The 13,970-nt window shown below is 37.6% G+C and overlaps 1 protein-coding gene across 1 annotated transcript in view; it reads right to left on the bottom strand.

Moving 5' to 3' along the window:
* Positions 1-12,247, bottom strand: part of LOC145764340 (uncharacterized) — a 32,859-nt gene extending 20,612 nt beyond the window's left edge. The window contains exons 1-3 of the mRNA XM_082575957.1: positions 11,623-12,247; positions 8,703-8,800; positions 6,555-6,813 (exon numbers count right to left, since the gene is read on the bottom strand). Coding sequence (XP_082432083.1) covers positions 6,555-6,813; positions 8,703-8,800; positions 11,623-12,247 — 982 coding nt within the window. The remainder of the gene's footprint in view (positions 1-6,554; positions 6,814-8,702; positions 8,801-11,622) is intronic.
* Positions 12,248-13,970: the final 1,723 nt, after the last annotated feature.

The raw sequence follows: 13,970 nt of genomic DNA, 5'->3' as shown, positions 1-13,970 counted from the left end.
AGACAAAAAATAGCTTAGATCAGAAATGTAACGTGTGTGAAACTTTGATTTCACTTCCCATTACGGTTGTGCGAAATCTATTTTCGTATATACAAAAAAATCGAGCAAAGATTTTTACGAAAAAACATTTGAAAATGAAGCCAAGACAATGGCATTTTGAACCGAAACAAAGAAAAATCTTTATTTCAAACATGTTTTGCTTTGACCACGAGTGAGTTGGATTACTCAGCGTCTATCTTTGATAATATTCAGAGATCTTGCCACATTAAATGTTATCCAACAGAATACAGGCAACATATGCATTTCAAGCATGAATGATCACTGAAACAGTTACAATATGACTCACAATATCCAATGAATAGACAATAAATACGAGGGGATATCTTTGTATTGTGGGCCAGTCATAAGGTGCTTTCCTGGGGAACAATCCCATTAAATCGATTCAACATCTGCAGGCGTTGAGTCAATTGTGAAACACAAATGAAGCAAATTGATTTTTGAAATAACGACGTCCGCAAGCCACGTTCATATCTTACCAATGACACGTGATGATGTCAACCTCTTTATTAAATTACATGATAAACTTGCGTTGACTTTGGTTAGCTGCCTCTAGGAACTTTCAAACATTGAATATTGTATGTTCTTCGTGTGTCACACGGCCGTAGCCCAGAGCATCACGCAAGCTCTTGCTCCATCGTTGAACTCAGCCAAATCTTTGTGCAGTGCATTTTGCTTTTAGGACAGGGCATTGTAAGATTGGAACCGCGCATTTACTTTTACTACAACGTTTTTATTTTTGTAAATTAGCTGTTGGTTGGAGACTGTGATGGGGGCGTCTGAGTTTTCATTTCGACACTGCTCCATGTCTGTGGTTTGACAAGTTGACCAGTTGACTCTATACCATGTACGATCTTTCGCTGCTTCCAAATGTCAGTTGAATCATATCTGTAATTACACTGTAGGCCAACTGTGTGCAATTTTACTCGACAATGAACACAAAACGAAATGATTGCTATAATGAGATTTGGAAACAAAGTTTGATGCTGAGTTTGGCAGTAACAACATACATGAACTCGCACTACATTATGTCGGGGTAGGTCGTGTTATGACAGTCACCTTAGGGCCTGTTCAAATACTGCATGACGCCATTTTCTTCCTTGAAATAAACACTGGGATACTTTCCTTCCCTGCGTTTTGGTCGCTTTCTTAATAACCAGTTCCCTACTCCTAATAGCGTTTGCTTCAGATATTACGTAAACTTTAACATTCCTGATTCTGCAATGCAAGAAACCTGGTGTCAGGCAGCATATTGACCGGTAAACCGCTGGGTTGCTGCCAGACTTTCCTATTGTTGTATTCTTATTTTTGTGTAACTATGTTCATTCACAACTCGTATTTGAAAGGTAAATAAAACAGACATCTCTCTCTCCTGTCTTGGTAAGTCCACTGTTTTTCTCTCTTAACACATCCCTATCTTCTGCTTTCCTCTTCCTTTCACCACAACCCGACCACCCTCCTCTATGACATGAAATAAGACGCATATCGCCAACCCATTACGGCTGTTCAGAATTAAAAGATCTACAAAAATTGCAATGCTTCGTTTCGACGTAAGATTCCTTGTCAAAAGTAGAAGTGATTGAGCGAAAAAATTCTTGAAACAAACAATTCGAAATATTCGAAACAAAACATTTGAAACAAGAAACATTCGAGACAAAACGATTTGTCAATAATGTGGGCTTACGAGTCTTCAGCACAATCATATTGCAAACTGTTTCGTCGAAACAAAGTTTTTTGTCTTAAATTCGACACGAATTGAATTGTTTGTGAAAAATTCCATCTTAGTTCAACTAAAAAAAGAAAAAAAAAAACGTTTTGCACTGCTCCACAACACCTGCAACTCAATATGACGCTTTGTCAAGCACCTTCCTCTGAAAAGTTTCATACGATATTTTAACCGCAGCCCTCCTAAGAATTGATTGAAAATCCAAAACTTAATAATTGCAGGCGAAAATTATATCGGTGATTGTAGTTAGTTTTTTTGTCGATTTGTAACACTTAAGATCTTCAAGGGTGGGACCGTAATATTGAATTTACTGTTTATAATAACCGATACTTAACTGCAGGTAAGAAATACCACTATAGGCACCATTTTTAAGGTCGTACTATATCTGCAATGGTAAAGTGGGGCTACAGCACGGTCTCAGTTACATGTATCTGTGACACCAAGCCCCAAACAACGGACCATCTTCTAGGACCTAGAATCCTGGATAGTACCCTCAGCTTACCACCCAGTGCAGTAAGCGAGACCATTTAGTATACAAATCCGTCGCAAAAGAATGTTTCAATCTGTGGTGTATCAATCAAATTTGGAAGGCTTGATAGAAGAAGACAAGAAAAATGGTTCGCAACACGGAAGTTTCTCTGACAATTTCAGTTGAAACCTCAAAGCGAGTGCTGTGGTAGCCGCAGTGATAACGCAAGCGTTGTTTTCAGCTTACTTCGTATAGCTTAAATTCAGACGCGTAACCATATGTTTTCAGCTGGAGTTATGCTTTGGATAATTCAATTTTCATGGCCGCAATATCCGTTCTGTCGTTCAATACGACTTAACACTTCTGGAGTTGAATATATATTGCCCCATGATATTGCCCAAATGAATGCAATGACCATCTGCGCAACATGCGTAACAGTCACGAAAATCACTTAGTCTTTGAACAATCTTTTAAATAATCCGGAACTTGCTGCAGAATACTATTACCGGTCGCTGATAACATGATATCATGATTGTTGAGCGTTCAATTTTTACTGGAATGTAGAAATAAAAAAGAGAAATCTCGACACCAGTGGTTCTTAACAGTTTCCTCATTACGTTTCCCTTTATTAAAGTCCTTTACTATACGTCGCATTAGAATTGAAATAAATGTCACACTGAAACCTTTTTGTGTTCTTCTTATTCGATCATCTACCAAAAACTGACAGTGTTTTTTAGTAACTAGATCTTCAATGCATTTGACTCCAGAGAGTGGACAATGTTAAACTTCTTTGACTCTCAGCCTGTTCCTGAACTTCGTCTTGATACTTCAACCAATCCGACGTTTTACATCAGCATCCGCAAGACGTTGAATCAACGTATAAAAGAGACTGATTTACTGACTGGCATAACTGCTGCCACTGTGTTTGCTGGGCGAGGCTTTTCGTGTTGTCAAAACTTCTTGCATGTGGCAAATATTGCTGTGAGTTGTAGAGTTAACTGCTGACAAAGAGACGAGGCTAGTGTATTGTGTTGAGAATAATTTCTGCTTTTTGTTGTAAAGCAACACATTTCAGTGTTAAGGAAAAGCTAAACATGTTAGCATTTATTTTGCATATCAATCTTAGCGTCTGAAACAACGAAACAAAATACGGTTATTCATTTTGATGCTAATTTTTAAGAGTGAAAGTTTCTTATGTTTTCAATTACTTTTTGGCAAACTAAGTTTTTTAGATTTTGAGAAGGAATCAAATTTTCATAGATCAATCGAAACTTCCTAGATGCAGTATGCGTGATTCAAGTTAAACTGTGAAAATAAAATATATAGACTTGATATTTTACGGTCGTAAGGCTGATAAGCAGCAAAATTATAGCAAGAAAGAAAATATGAAAGCTGGTATACGAAGGATTTGAGTTATTGAAAACCGATGTAAAAGTACACTTTTGTCATTCGCTTGCCCCTTTGGCGTATTCGACAAAGCTTTGACCTTGGCTGCTACGCAGCATGTTGCTAATGTCCGAAGGGCTGATGACAGATGGTGAATTCAGCAACGATTACAGCCGTTTCAACACAAACCTGACATTTTTGTGCGTTAAAGTTATGCAAAATAGAATGCTGTTTCAGCATATTATGCAGCACCAAATACTTTGGCATCGATGTAATGTTACCAAAGGTTGAAAGATCACAAAAAGCTGGCTTTACAAGCTCTGATGGTCTGTGGCTTGCACAAAACAAATTCCCCGTTTTTACATTAGTTCAACATCTGGAAACAAAAAATAAAGGTGAAATAGCACATTAGCCAGCTGCTTGATCATTTATCTATCAATTATTCATAGCGGTTATAACCATGACCCTCACAGAATAAAGTCAAGGCTGAGATCTGACAAATTTATGAAGATTAATTGGATCGCGAGCAAAAATGGAATAACTGGGTCATTTTGCACAAGTTTGTATCAAGAAGAAACGTTACCATAGATTGTTGGAAATGTTGGTGGCATAATTTTCCACAGACTCCTGATGTAAACAAAAATGTGCTTGAGATAAAATAAATTACAGAAAATCTCACAATCATTAAATCATGCCTTAATAGAAACTTAAGACAGACATGGGCAAACTACTCCGGGGAGCCAAATCCGGCCCTATAAGTCTTTTAACTGGCCCAACAGGTGTGGATAATAAGCTAGTGCTATATGAATATGTGGATACAATTTATCAAGAGGCTCTGGAAAAATTCATTTGGCGGCGTCTGACAGTGCTGCACTGCAGGACAAGCCAGCAGCAAGGTCAAAAAGAGTTGACTTTGCGTTTGATAGAAAAACTCGTCTGGTTAACGTTTTGCAAACCGTGTGAACGACAAACCTAAAAAAATTGTGCTAACGAGATATTGCAGGGTCAGTGCTACGTGCCAAAACTATTGTGAACTCGCAAACTTATTATATAATAATAGTTAGACTCATTGTCCGTTAGACTCATACTTAGTTAAACACTCATTGTCCACTGTATCCTTGCCTGGTCAGCTTGCCAATTTCGAGAATTTTGACCCTGGAGTCAAAAGTTTGCTCACCACTGGGTTAAGACAGTGATCTGTTGGCCATTGAGCAAGTGAGCGAACAATCACATAATTTCAGCTTGGAAAATACTGCCAAGGCATGGGGAAAATGCACCGAAGGAATGAAACTAGTCAGTGAATGCAATAAAACTTTTGGGTCACACAGATCATTAAAAATGGCGCTGCTTCAAGAGAATCCGAATTACGTGCACCTATGGCACTAAGATCCAAACAATGGATGATTTTCTTGTGTGTCCCAAATTTAACTACTCAGTTCAGCAAGTGGGGACTTTCAGTGAATAACGCTGTTGTGAAAAATGGGCTAATTTGCAGAGTATTATAAAAATTCAGAAAATTGGACAGAAAAAAATAGCACCATGCACCAAAGACATGCCTGCATGGAAAGACACCTAAGTCGCACAATTTCAGCAAGATTTCTTTTTCATAAAAGTACAATAAAGTTCAAACATTAAACAATATCTTTCTCCAGTCACAACGATACGTTTAAACGTTGAACTGTAACTAACCGAACCAAGCTGAAAAAAAGTTACCTTAAATTTACTCAGCTCTTTGAAGCAAATCCTTCATAGTTAGGACATGGCTGAATGTGACACAACAAGGCGACTTTATATGCGCTGAATCTACCATCGGTGGACATTAAAAATACGTAATACCGAAACAGTAGCACAAGATGAAACCTGAAGCTTCGCAACGGTAGGAAACTGGCGTTTTAAAATGCAAATTGGCAGCAGGTTTTTTGTAAAACACAGGCAAAACTGAAGCATCCGGTGGGCAGACATATGGACTTGCTCAGCATACATGTTTGCTATAGTGACTTAGAGCAGCTGCCAAGCTAAGTAGCAAACTTTTAACGTAAGAATATAGTCGGCTTAAATCGAAAAAACCTAAAGGTACAACAACATATCAAAAGCCTTTTTAAGGTCACAAAAAAAGTTTTTTTTGATGTACCATGAGCAGCAGAGAGTTCAAACATGCGATCTATTGTACAAAGTGGAACATAGTCATGTCAGCAAGTAGCCTAGTCCTCGGCAGCAAAAAATTCGCATTCTGACTTTGAATCAAGGTAAAACTTTAGATACGTACTTCGGGGTGACATATGATTCAAAACAGATCACTTGAAAGTGTAAAAACTGCGAGAAAAAAAATCGAGAATCTTTTGATAGAGCTGATATTAGTTTTATTCGCAAGGGCATTCAAAGAGCAAAATGACTACAAATTCTGAAAAATTTTACTTTTCACAAAAAAGCGTTGCTTCACTTCAATGGTAAAAAATCCATAAAAAATGTATGTAAATCCACTTTTGTGATAATCCACTTCTCGATGCACAGTAATGTCACAACTGTTGTATTTGGCTTGTGAAACATAAAACTTCTTAAAGCACAATTTAGAGCTAACAGAAAACAAGTAAATTTTTGCTAGCATTTTTCTTATGCTCTGTGTTTCTTAAACAACCAATGTGCGGGTTTGGGATTTTCATGGCCGTCGGTTACACAGAACGATTGGTGACAAGTTTGGCACGAGTCTTTCCTGCATTAGTCTACTGTATTCACATTTTTGTACGGAAGGCTTGTGACATTCATTGGGGAAAGTTTACGTTTCTGTATTTGCATTATTTTATACTTTACCAAAAAAGAGGGCACAATATCGCACTTTTAGAGAAGCCCCTTCACCACTGTGGTAAAAACCTAAAATAAACTGTTAGAACATGATCTGATCTCCAAAAAAAAACGTACCTGTGACCACTGGAGAAGAGGGGTAAGGTGGATGAAGATTTTGTTGATGAAGGTGTTTTGATGGTAGTCGGGAGTCATTTTTAATGCTCTCTTTTCCCATCGAAGGTGAAGTTTCATTTGATGAAACTTGCTGCGCTTCCGATTTTATTGTGACGTCAGCTAAGGTCAACGAAGCACGGGATCGATCGACCTCACTGCCAACGTGAGGGTCTCCAGTCGATGACGTCACATCCTCGTTTCGGCATAAGCTCAGTTTATGCTAAAACAGAAAGTGAAATTCATGGTGAAGAAAATAAAGCAACGTGTGTCCTGATAGTTTGCAGCAGCAATTTAGGTGCAGCGTTTATTAAAAGCGTATGAGTTAAATTTTAGGTTGGGTAAATGTCATCATATAAGGCCTAATAGGTTTTTTGTTCTTGCTTTCGAAGTGCTTATGTGTTTTTTTCTGATCCAAACCAGAGTTCGTTCGTCTAAAGCAGGGGTCCGCAACTTTGTTTCACAAAAGAGCCATTTTGCTACATTTTTTAGCAGATATGACCAGCAAAGAGCCACAAAACGTAATATTTAAAATTTGTGGTATTTGTATGAACGTTGATCAGAACACGGTTTTTCTGCTAGTACCTTAAAAAACTGTTCTATAGTATATAGTCTCCGTCTGTGAACGGCTTTCTACGCTTAACAATCTCTTGAGCTGCCACAAAACTAGCAACACTGGTGTGGCACGGAGCTTTTATCCATTCATTGAAAGCTTCCTTGTTTTGCATCGCTTTTTGCATTAGTTCCAATGCTGTTTTTTCCGCTCATCTTCAATGGGGAACTTCGCAGAAAATGCTTTATGACTGTTCTGAAAGTGTCTTTAGACTCTAAATAGCTCCATATTTTTATTCTTTCATAATACAAAAGATTCACACGTTTTGCCAAGTCACTATAGCATTACTTCAGTGTATGAATAGAGCTTTTTATTTTATCGTACAGACCATAAAAACACACAAGCCCAGCTTTTAAAAATCTAAGTTGCAGACAATGTAATTTAATATGCAGACATTTGCAATATTTGGAAAGCTATTGCAAATCGTCTGACTGAAATTTTCCAAAAAATCATATTCTCTCATCATTCAATGCCTGGTAATGTTACAACAGCTTATGCCACCTGGTGGGGGCAGAGAAAAATAAATACGCTACAAAACTCAACTTGTTGGTAACTGAACAATTGCTTGGTTGAAATTTTTTAAAAATTGCAAGAAACATCTCAGTATAAAATGAAGAAAATAAAGAGTGGAGTGATATAGTTCTTGATCGAACAGGGTTTAAAATACAAAGGTGTAGAAACATAAGCTATACAATGCTCTGCTTTACATGTCCAAGTCCCTATTATCACGTCATTCTGCTGGTTCAACTAAACCAACTTCTCTTAGAGCGCCATTTGAGATTTGAGCAAATGTTGTCGACTGTTTGCAGTTGTGATTTTTCAGCAGAAAATTTACTGAAATCATCGCAAATGTACCCACAGAGAAACAATCCCAAAAAGACTCAAATTGCTTCAATTGAAATTGACTGGCAACGTAGAAATAGAAAACAGAAGATCTCGTTGAGCAGAACGACGTAATGTCATCATTATCATGTAGGAGAGCACCCACCAAGTAGCGGGGGGGAGGGGGGTGCAATTTTCAGCAAACACAATGACGTGTTCTACATCCAACCATGAAAATATACCGCAAACAAGATTTCTTTTCTCTGTTGAAGGGAGGCGGTCGCCCCCTTCTGGATCTGTCATCACTGTCATGATAGCGTTGTAGTTGTCATCCAATTACAGCAAACTTGAAAATCACCCTTGTTACCAATGAAGCTTCGTTGCAAGCAAACGTACTTCTTGAAAGTATATAATATAACTTAGTTCTTTGATTCACATTTAACTGATTATTTGAATAATATTTTTTTCTCAATTTCTTGCACCAGGTACTTATAGCCTTAGTTTTCGAACATTCAAGAATAAGAATTTTTTAGTAAAAATAAACATATATCATAATATATTTTGTCAAGGCATACACCAAACGCACCATCTCGCTTCAGATCCAAACATTTTTTCAAATAACAAAACGAATTATTTTGTCACAAAATCCCTGGCTAAGATACTTGGCACCGTCTCACCTGTATGAACTCAGGAAAGGAATGAAAAGGGTACGTATGCTTGCATTTTCCACAAACAATGTAATCTTCATCTGTGTCCGAATTTGATCCCGATTCATCTGAAAAAAATGTTAAATATTCTTCAATCCTCGGTTGAATGCAAGTAAACTTGAAACTAAAACAAAGATGTAAAAATATCATTATACCTTCTAATTGCTGGGCCAATTATGAAACACCTTACAAAAAGTGTGTCTGTATATGTAAGAACGTGTTTGTGCGCTATTACAATATAACACTGGTATGTACAAAATGCAGATCAGCATAACACAAACTTCTCCGAAAACAAATTACAGTAATAAATAATTGCATGAACAAACTTTTTGCTGAGTTGAAAACACAAATTGGATACGCAACTGCACTAAAAACATCACAAAACTACAATTTTTCTTCTCAAGCTTTTTTGCTGTATATCAACGTATTTATCGTAAAACTAGGCTACTGTATTCAACATGGTAAACCATTTTTTGTTCCATTTTTATTTTCAAAATTTTTTTTCAAAATTATAATCATGCCGGAACTGCACTTCGATTGTTGAAAAAGTTACTTTATAGAAGCTGCATCCAAACCAAAAGCTTTCGAACAATCTCAAAGAAAATAACACGAGTAGGCTAAGAACAGGTGAAGGATAAGGTCGGACTAAAGGAGGAGGATGTGATGGATGTGATCATGAAATGAAAGGGCTGCTTTAGACTATTGTCACATTCATAGCAAGAAAAGAAATCAGCCACACACAATGAGGAACATGATGATGAAAATCAAGAACAGTTCATCTTTCTTGAATCACTACTATCGTCGCTTACAGCAAGAGTGACCGACTTGCAATCGATGAATGGACTAACAAAACTAGCATTTTTTTAAAACTTGCAATCAACAGGCACACAAAATTGTGACCTGTAGGAAAGTCACAAGAGAACAAACTGTCATAGTGGTCAATGTAATATATTTCCTTTAACTGGCCAATATGATTAGCGGAAGGCGACATGCTGTGTGTACTAGCTAGTGCTCGGTCCAGTGTATACAAACAAGAGGAATTTTCTTTTCTCACTTCTATAAAATTGATATATGTAGTGCATTTCAGAATCAGAAATCAGGATCAGAAATCAAACGAAATTACGAGATATATTAAGCACAATCAAGAAACTAAAATGGTCCTGGGCAGGTCATATAGCAAGATATCAGGACAATAGATGGACTAAAAAATTAACAACATGGACACCACGAGAAACCAAAAGAAAGAAAGGAAAACCAAAAGTGAGATGGAGGGACGACATTGACAAACAATGCAATACAACCAATTGGTACCAACCAGCACATAATCATGTAAATTGGCATGAAAAGGGGAAGGCTTACGCTCTGCAGTGGGCTCTCACAGGCTGAAAATGATGAAACATCACACGTGGTCTCATTACCAAAATCGAAACGCGCAATCCGATACCGTATATGTGTTGGGCAATTGTGAATTATACCAGCGATATTATCACAGTGTATAACTTTATCAAACCAATCAGAGATAAATAGTTACATTGTTCACCAGCTTTTCAAACTTGCAGCAAACGTTTATCTCGTAAACGACAGCTTCACTCACACGTCCAAGTGGTAGGTCGGTCGCTGATAGTAAACTACGTGTCATTTTGTTATAATTAAGTCAAACTTCATAAATAAATATTAACTTTGTTTATTTAAAACTTTCATCGTCTTCGACTACTAAATAGCGGTGTCGCCTAGGATTCTTAATTAGTCGGTACGGAAAGAAACGCAATTGGCAAATCTGAGGTGACGAATCGATTTGCTGATGGCCATTGCTGGTTTGCCAAAACGTTACCCACATCTACGGGTCTGCTACTATTCGGTGAGTCCGATTCGGTGAGTCCGATTCGGTGAGTACGATTCGGTGAGTTCCTAACCTCTAACCCTAAAACGGCAATGATAATTAGGCTACGGTACCCAATAATTTAAAAAAAAAAATTGAAAAAATCCCCCGTTAAGGAATCGGACTCACCGAATCGGATTCACCGAAACGGGCCATTCCGCACATCTACAGTAGCACATTGCGTCGAGCAAAATTCTCTAAAAGTTTCCAGTTTGGCATTTAACATAGTTTGCATACAGTGTTTTGTGACCAGTTACAAGAGATGGAGAAAACAAAAATCTTTTAAAACAAAATTTCGTTAAGTTTTATTGCAAAGTTTCTGTTGTGGTTTCGTTTCAAAACTCAACTAATTTAAAGAACGAAACGTGATCAACTTCATAACGCAGTACAGCAATTTTTTTAAGGCGTATGACCTAACACCAGTGCTTAAAATTAAACAGGATTTTTGGTTTGGTTTCTGAATCTTTAAAACGAAACAATATTCCGTTTCCACCAAAATTCCTTTGTCTTGATTTCCATTACAAGCTAAGCTTCAAAAACAAATTCGTTTCGACCCAATAAAATCTGTTTCGAACATTTCTACTAATCAATGACAAACTCACAGCACAAGACTTCAAAAACCCCCAGTCTTAGTTTATCACGGATAAGGCGGTTTTCACAACCAAATAATCGCGCCTCATCCTTTTGTTTTGTACCGGTGTGCATATACTGCATTCACTCAACCTTTTCGTTGCTGCAATGCGTTTCCTTAGTTTAATGTATATTCAACATTGCTTTTTTCAATTATGCTGCACACAGCCAAAGATTTCCTCTACTGTACTGCAAATAATAACAAGTCAGCGTTTTAGCAAATTTAGAATAGCGACTTTAAGATTAGCAAGAATATGGACAGTTTGCTAAATTCTAAATGATAACTTGTAAATATAAATAATAATCTAAATATGGTACTGAATTTGTTTGACTTTTTTTGCAGTTTCAAAGTTGACTGTAAACAACGTTATTTATCCACACCTTTATCAACGTAAGTCTCCGTGAAAAGTTTGTGTTGCAAGTTCTTGGAAGGTTTCTGCTTTCGCCTATTCGTTTTAAAAGCGATTTTGTTCGACGGGGTAAGACTTCTTGGCGTTGCTTCAGGCATTGGGTCAATGCTATTTGAACTCGTAGTCACTGTATTGGTAGCTACGTTGAATACAAAGCCTTTCTGTACAACAACGGTGTCATCAGAAGAATCGTTTGCAGTCTGGCGACGTTTCTTTGCTATTTCTTTGACAATGTCAGTCAGTTTTGCATTTTGCCTTGGAGCGTTGTTTTCCGACAGTTTGACATCACATTCAGAGGAACTTTTCGGGTCATCGTAACACCTCAAATCATTGCTGATGCCCACTGCAGCATTGCCATCTAACATTTGGGTATCTATCACTGCTTTCACAGTCTCTCGACACTCTGCACTATTTGCCCTTTTAGTTAGTCCGTTTCTATTTCTGCTAAGCCCTTGATCACTTTTGGCATATTGTATTAATACGGCATTGCTTGCATTGGGAAAGTTTGCTACAATCCGCGCGTCGTAGTTTTCCTCGTGCTCACCTTCTCTTGTTCTTTCTCTGATGAATTTACTTCCAAGAGAAGCTTGGTTCATGACCGAGATAGAGCAACATAAGGTGGAGTCCCAATCTATCTTATGGCGCAACTGGAAGACGAACGCTGGTGTCTACAGGGCGGCGTGGTCACGTGTTTCCCCAACAATCGCTTCCTGTTCATTAAGTCATGTGACAGTAGAGAGATAACGTCATCCGGTGTTCGTTTTCAAGTGGCCACTTTTAAGGGTTCAAAACTTTGGACAGATAGCACATTTTTGCTTATCGCCACAGTACCTTGCCTGTAAAATGAAAATCGTAAGATCGGCATCAGGGGATAACATAATGCACGTCGTCAAATGTTGGACAAGAAATTTGCATACAATCGATAAATATGGCGCAAAGCAACTCGTGCTGGAGCCACATATTATTCAAGTCAATGCGTTTCCTATCAGGCGAGGTTTCGTAAATCTTCCTACAACCAGTGACGTCACCAAAGGTTTCGCACAGGGAGCCACTGGGCAGTGGGCACCTTTCAGTAACAACATGACGACACAATTTTGAAAATAAAATGTGAGCAAAAGGGCAGTGTTCACGATAGCTATCCAGTGAGGTCAGTATATCGCTTGCCCCTACCAGGAACGTCTCTTACTATAACAATATAGCCGACAATAAACTCGTAATAATTGCTATTTCATTATAGGCCTACTGAAAAAGGTCAGTAAGCCTGTTTGACAACTTAATATGTTTGATTAATTACTGAACTGCGTTGCAGTTGTAAAGACTGCTAGAGTTTTTATACATCTTTCCATTACACAAAAAAGATCTCACCATTCGCTGACACTTAATCAATACAACATGTAGTTTGTATGGAAGGGCTCAAGATTTGCAAAATCTATGCAAAATAGGCTGTCATGGTAGCCCGACAAGCGAAACTTGAAACATAGAAAATCGATCTTGTCATTAGGCTAAATTATTTGTTTACCAAAAAGCAAGAAAATTATCTTTAAAAAAAACAGCGATAAAGAAGGCTTTCTACAACATTTTTCTTTAATTCTTGCATTTAATACAGTAAATGTACTTTGTAAACTTAAATAAAATGCTTGTGCTGGGGAAGTTGGCGGTGGAGCAAGCAATGTGCTGCAAAAAGATAATTCCGAACGACAAATTCTCAATCCGGTCTATTCAGAAGAAAAAGCCATTAACTAATAAAAAAAATCTGTGCTTTTGTTGTTAAATTCAATACTTTTTATGCCATATAAAAAGCGAACTATAAAGAAATTTAACAAAAAGTCTCAAGAAAAAATTAACTTGCAAGTAACTGGTGGATTAAGCACTGCGCTGGACGAGATTGCAAACCTCCAATATCTAAGCGACAGAACGCCATCTGTTGACAGCGGCTTGCCGCTGAAAACCATAATAGCACTGTTGGTGTACAAAAGTATTAGACTGACTGCGTGGCCGAAAATAGCGTCTGACCCGAAACTCGTAAAGTTGGCAGTTCAAAACTCGCCGAGAGCACATATTGAATCTTGGAAGGATAATTGATGACAGGCTTGAAAGAAGACACAGAGACCTACTTCATCTGATCTGGCTAAAAACAGTAGTGCAATATTTTCTGTAGCAGCTGAGTCAATTTTGATACTCAAGTTATTGCTTTCAAGCACTACTCTCTTTGCATGTGTCATATGGCTTAAGTTTCAACGTATTGTTTGAATGAACGAAATGAATTTAAAGGATTTAAATAAATGAATTGAATGAACCTATTGCAATGTTGTTTCATCA

This window comes from Aplidium turbinatum, chromosome 2, assembly GCF_918807975.1.
Source record: "Aplidium turbinatum chromosome 2, kaAplTurb1.1, whole genome shotgun sequence".
Taxonomy (NCBI): Eukaryota; Metazoa; Chordata; class Ascidiacea; order Aplousobranchia; family Polyclinidae; genus Aplidium; species Aplidium turbinatum.
The sequence above is the reverse complement of the archived record's forward strand: the minus strand, read 5'-3'. Positions and strand labels throughout refer to the sequence as shown.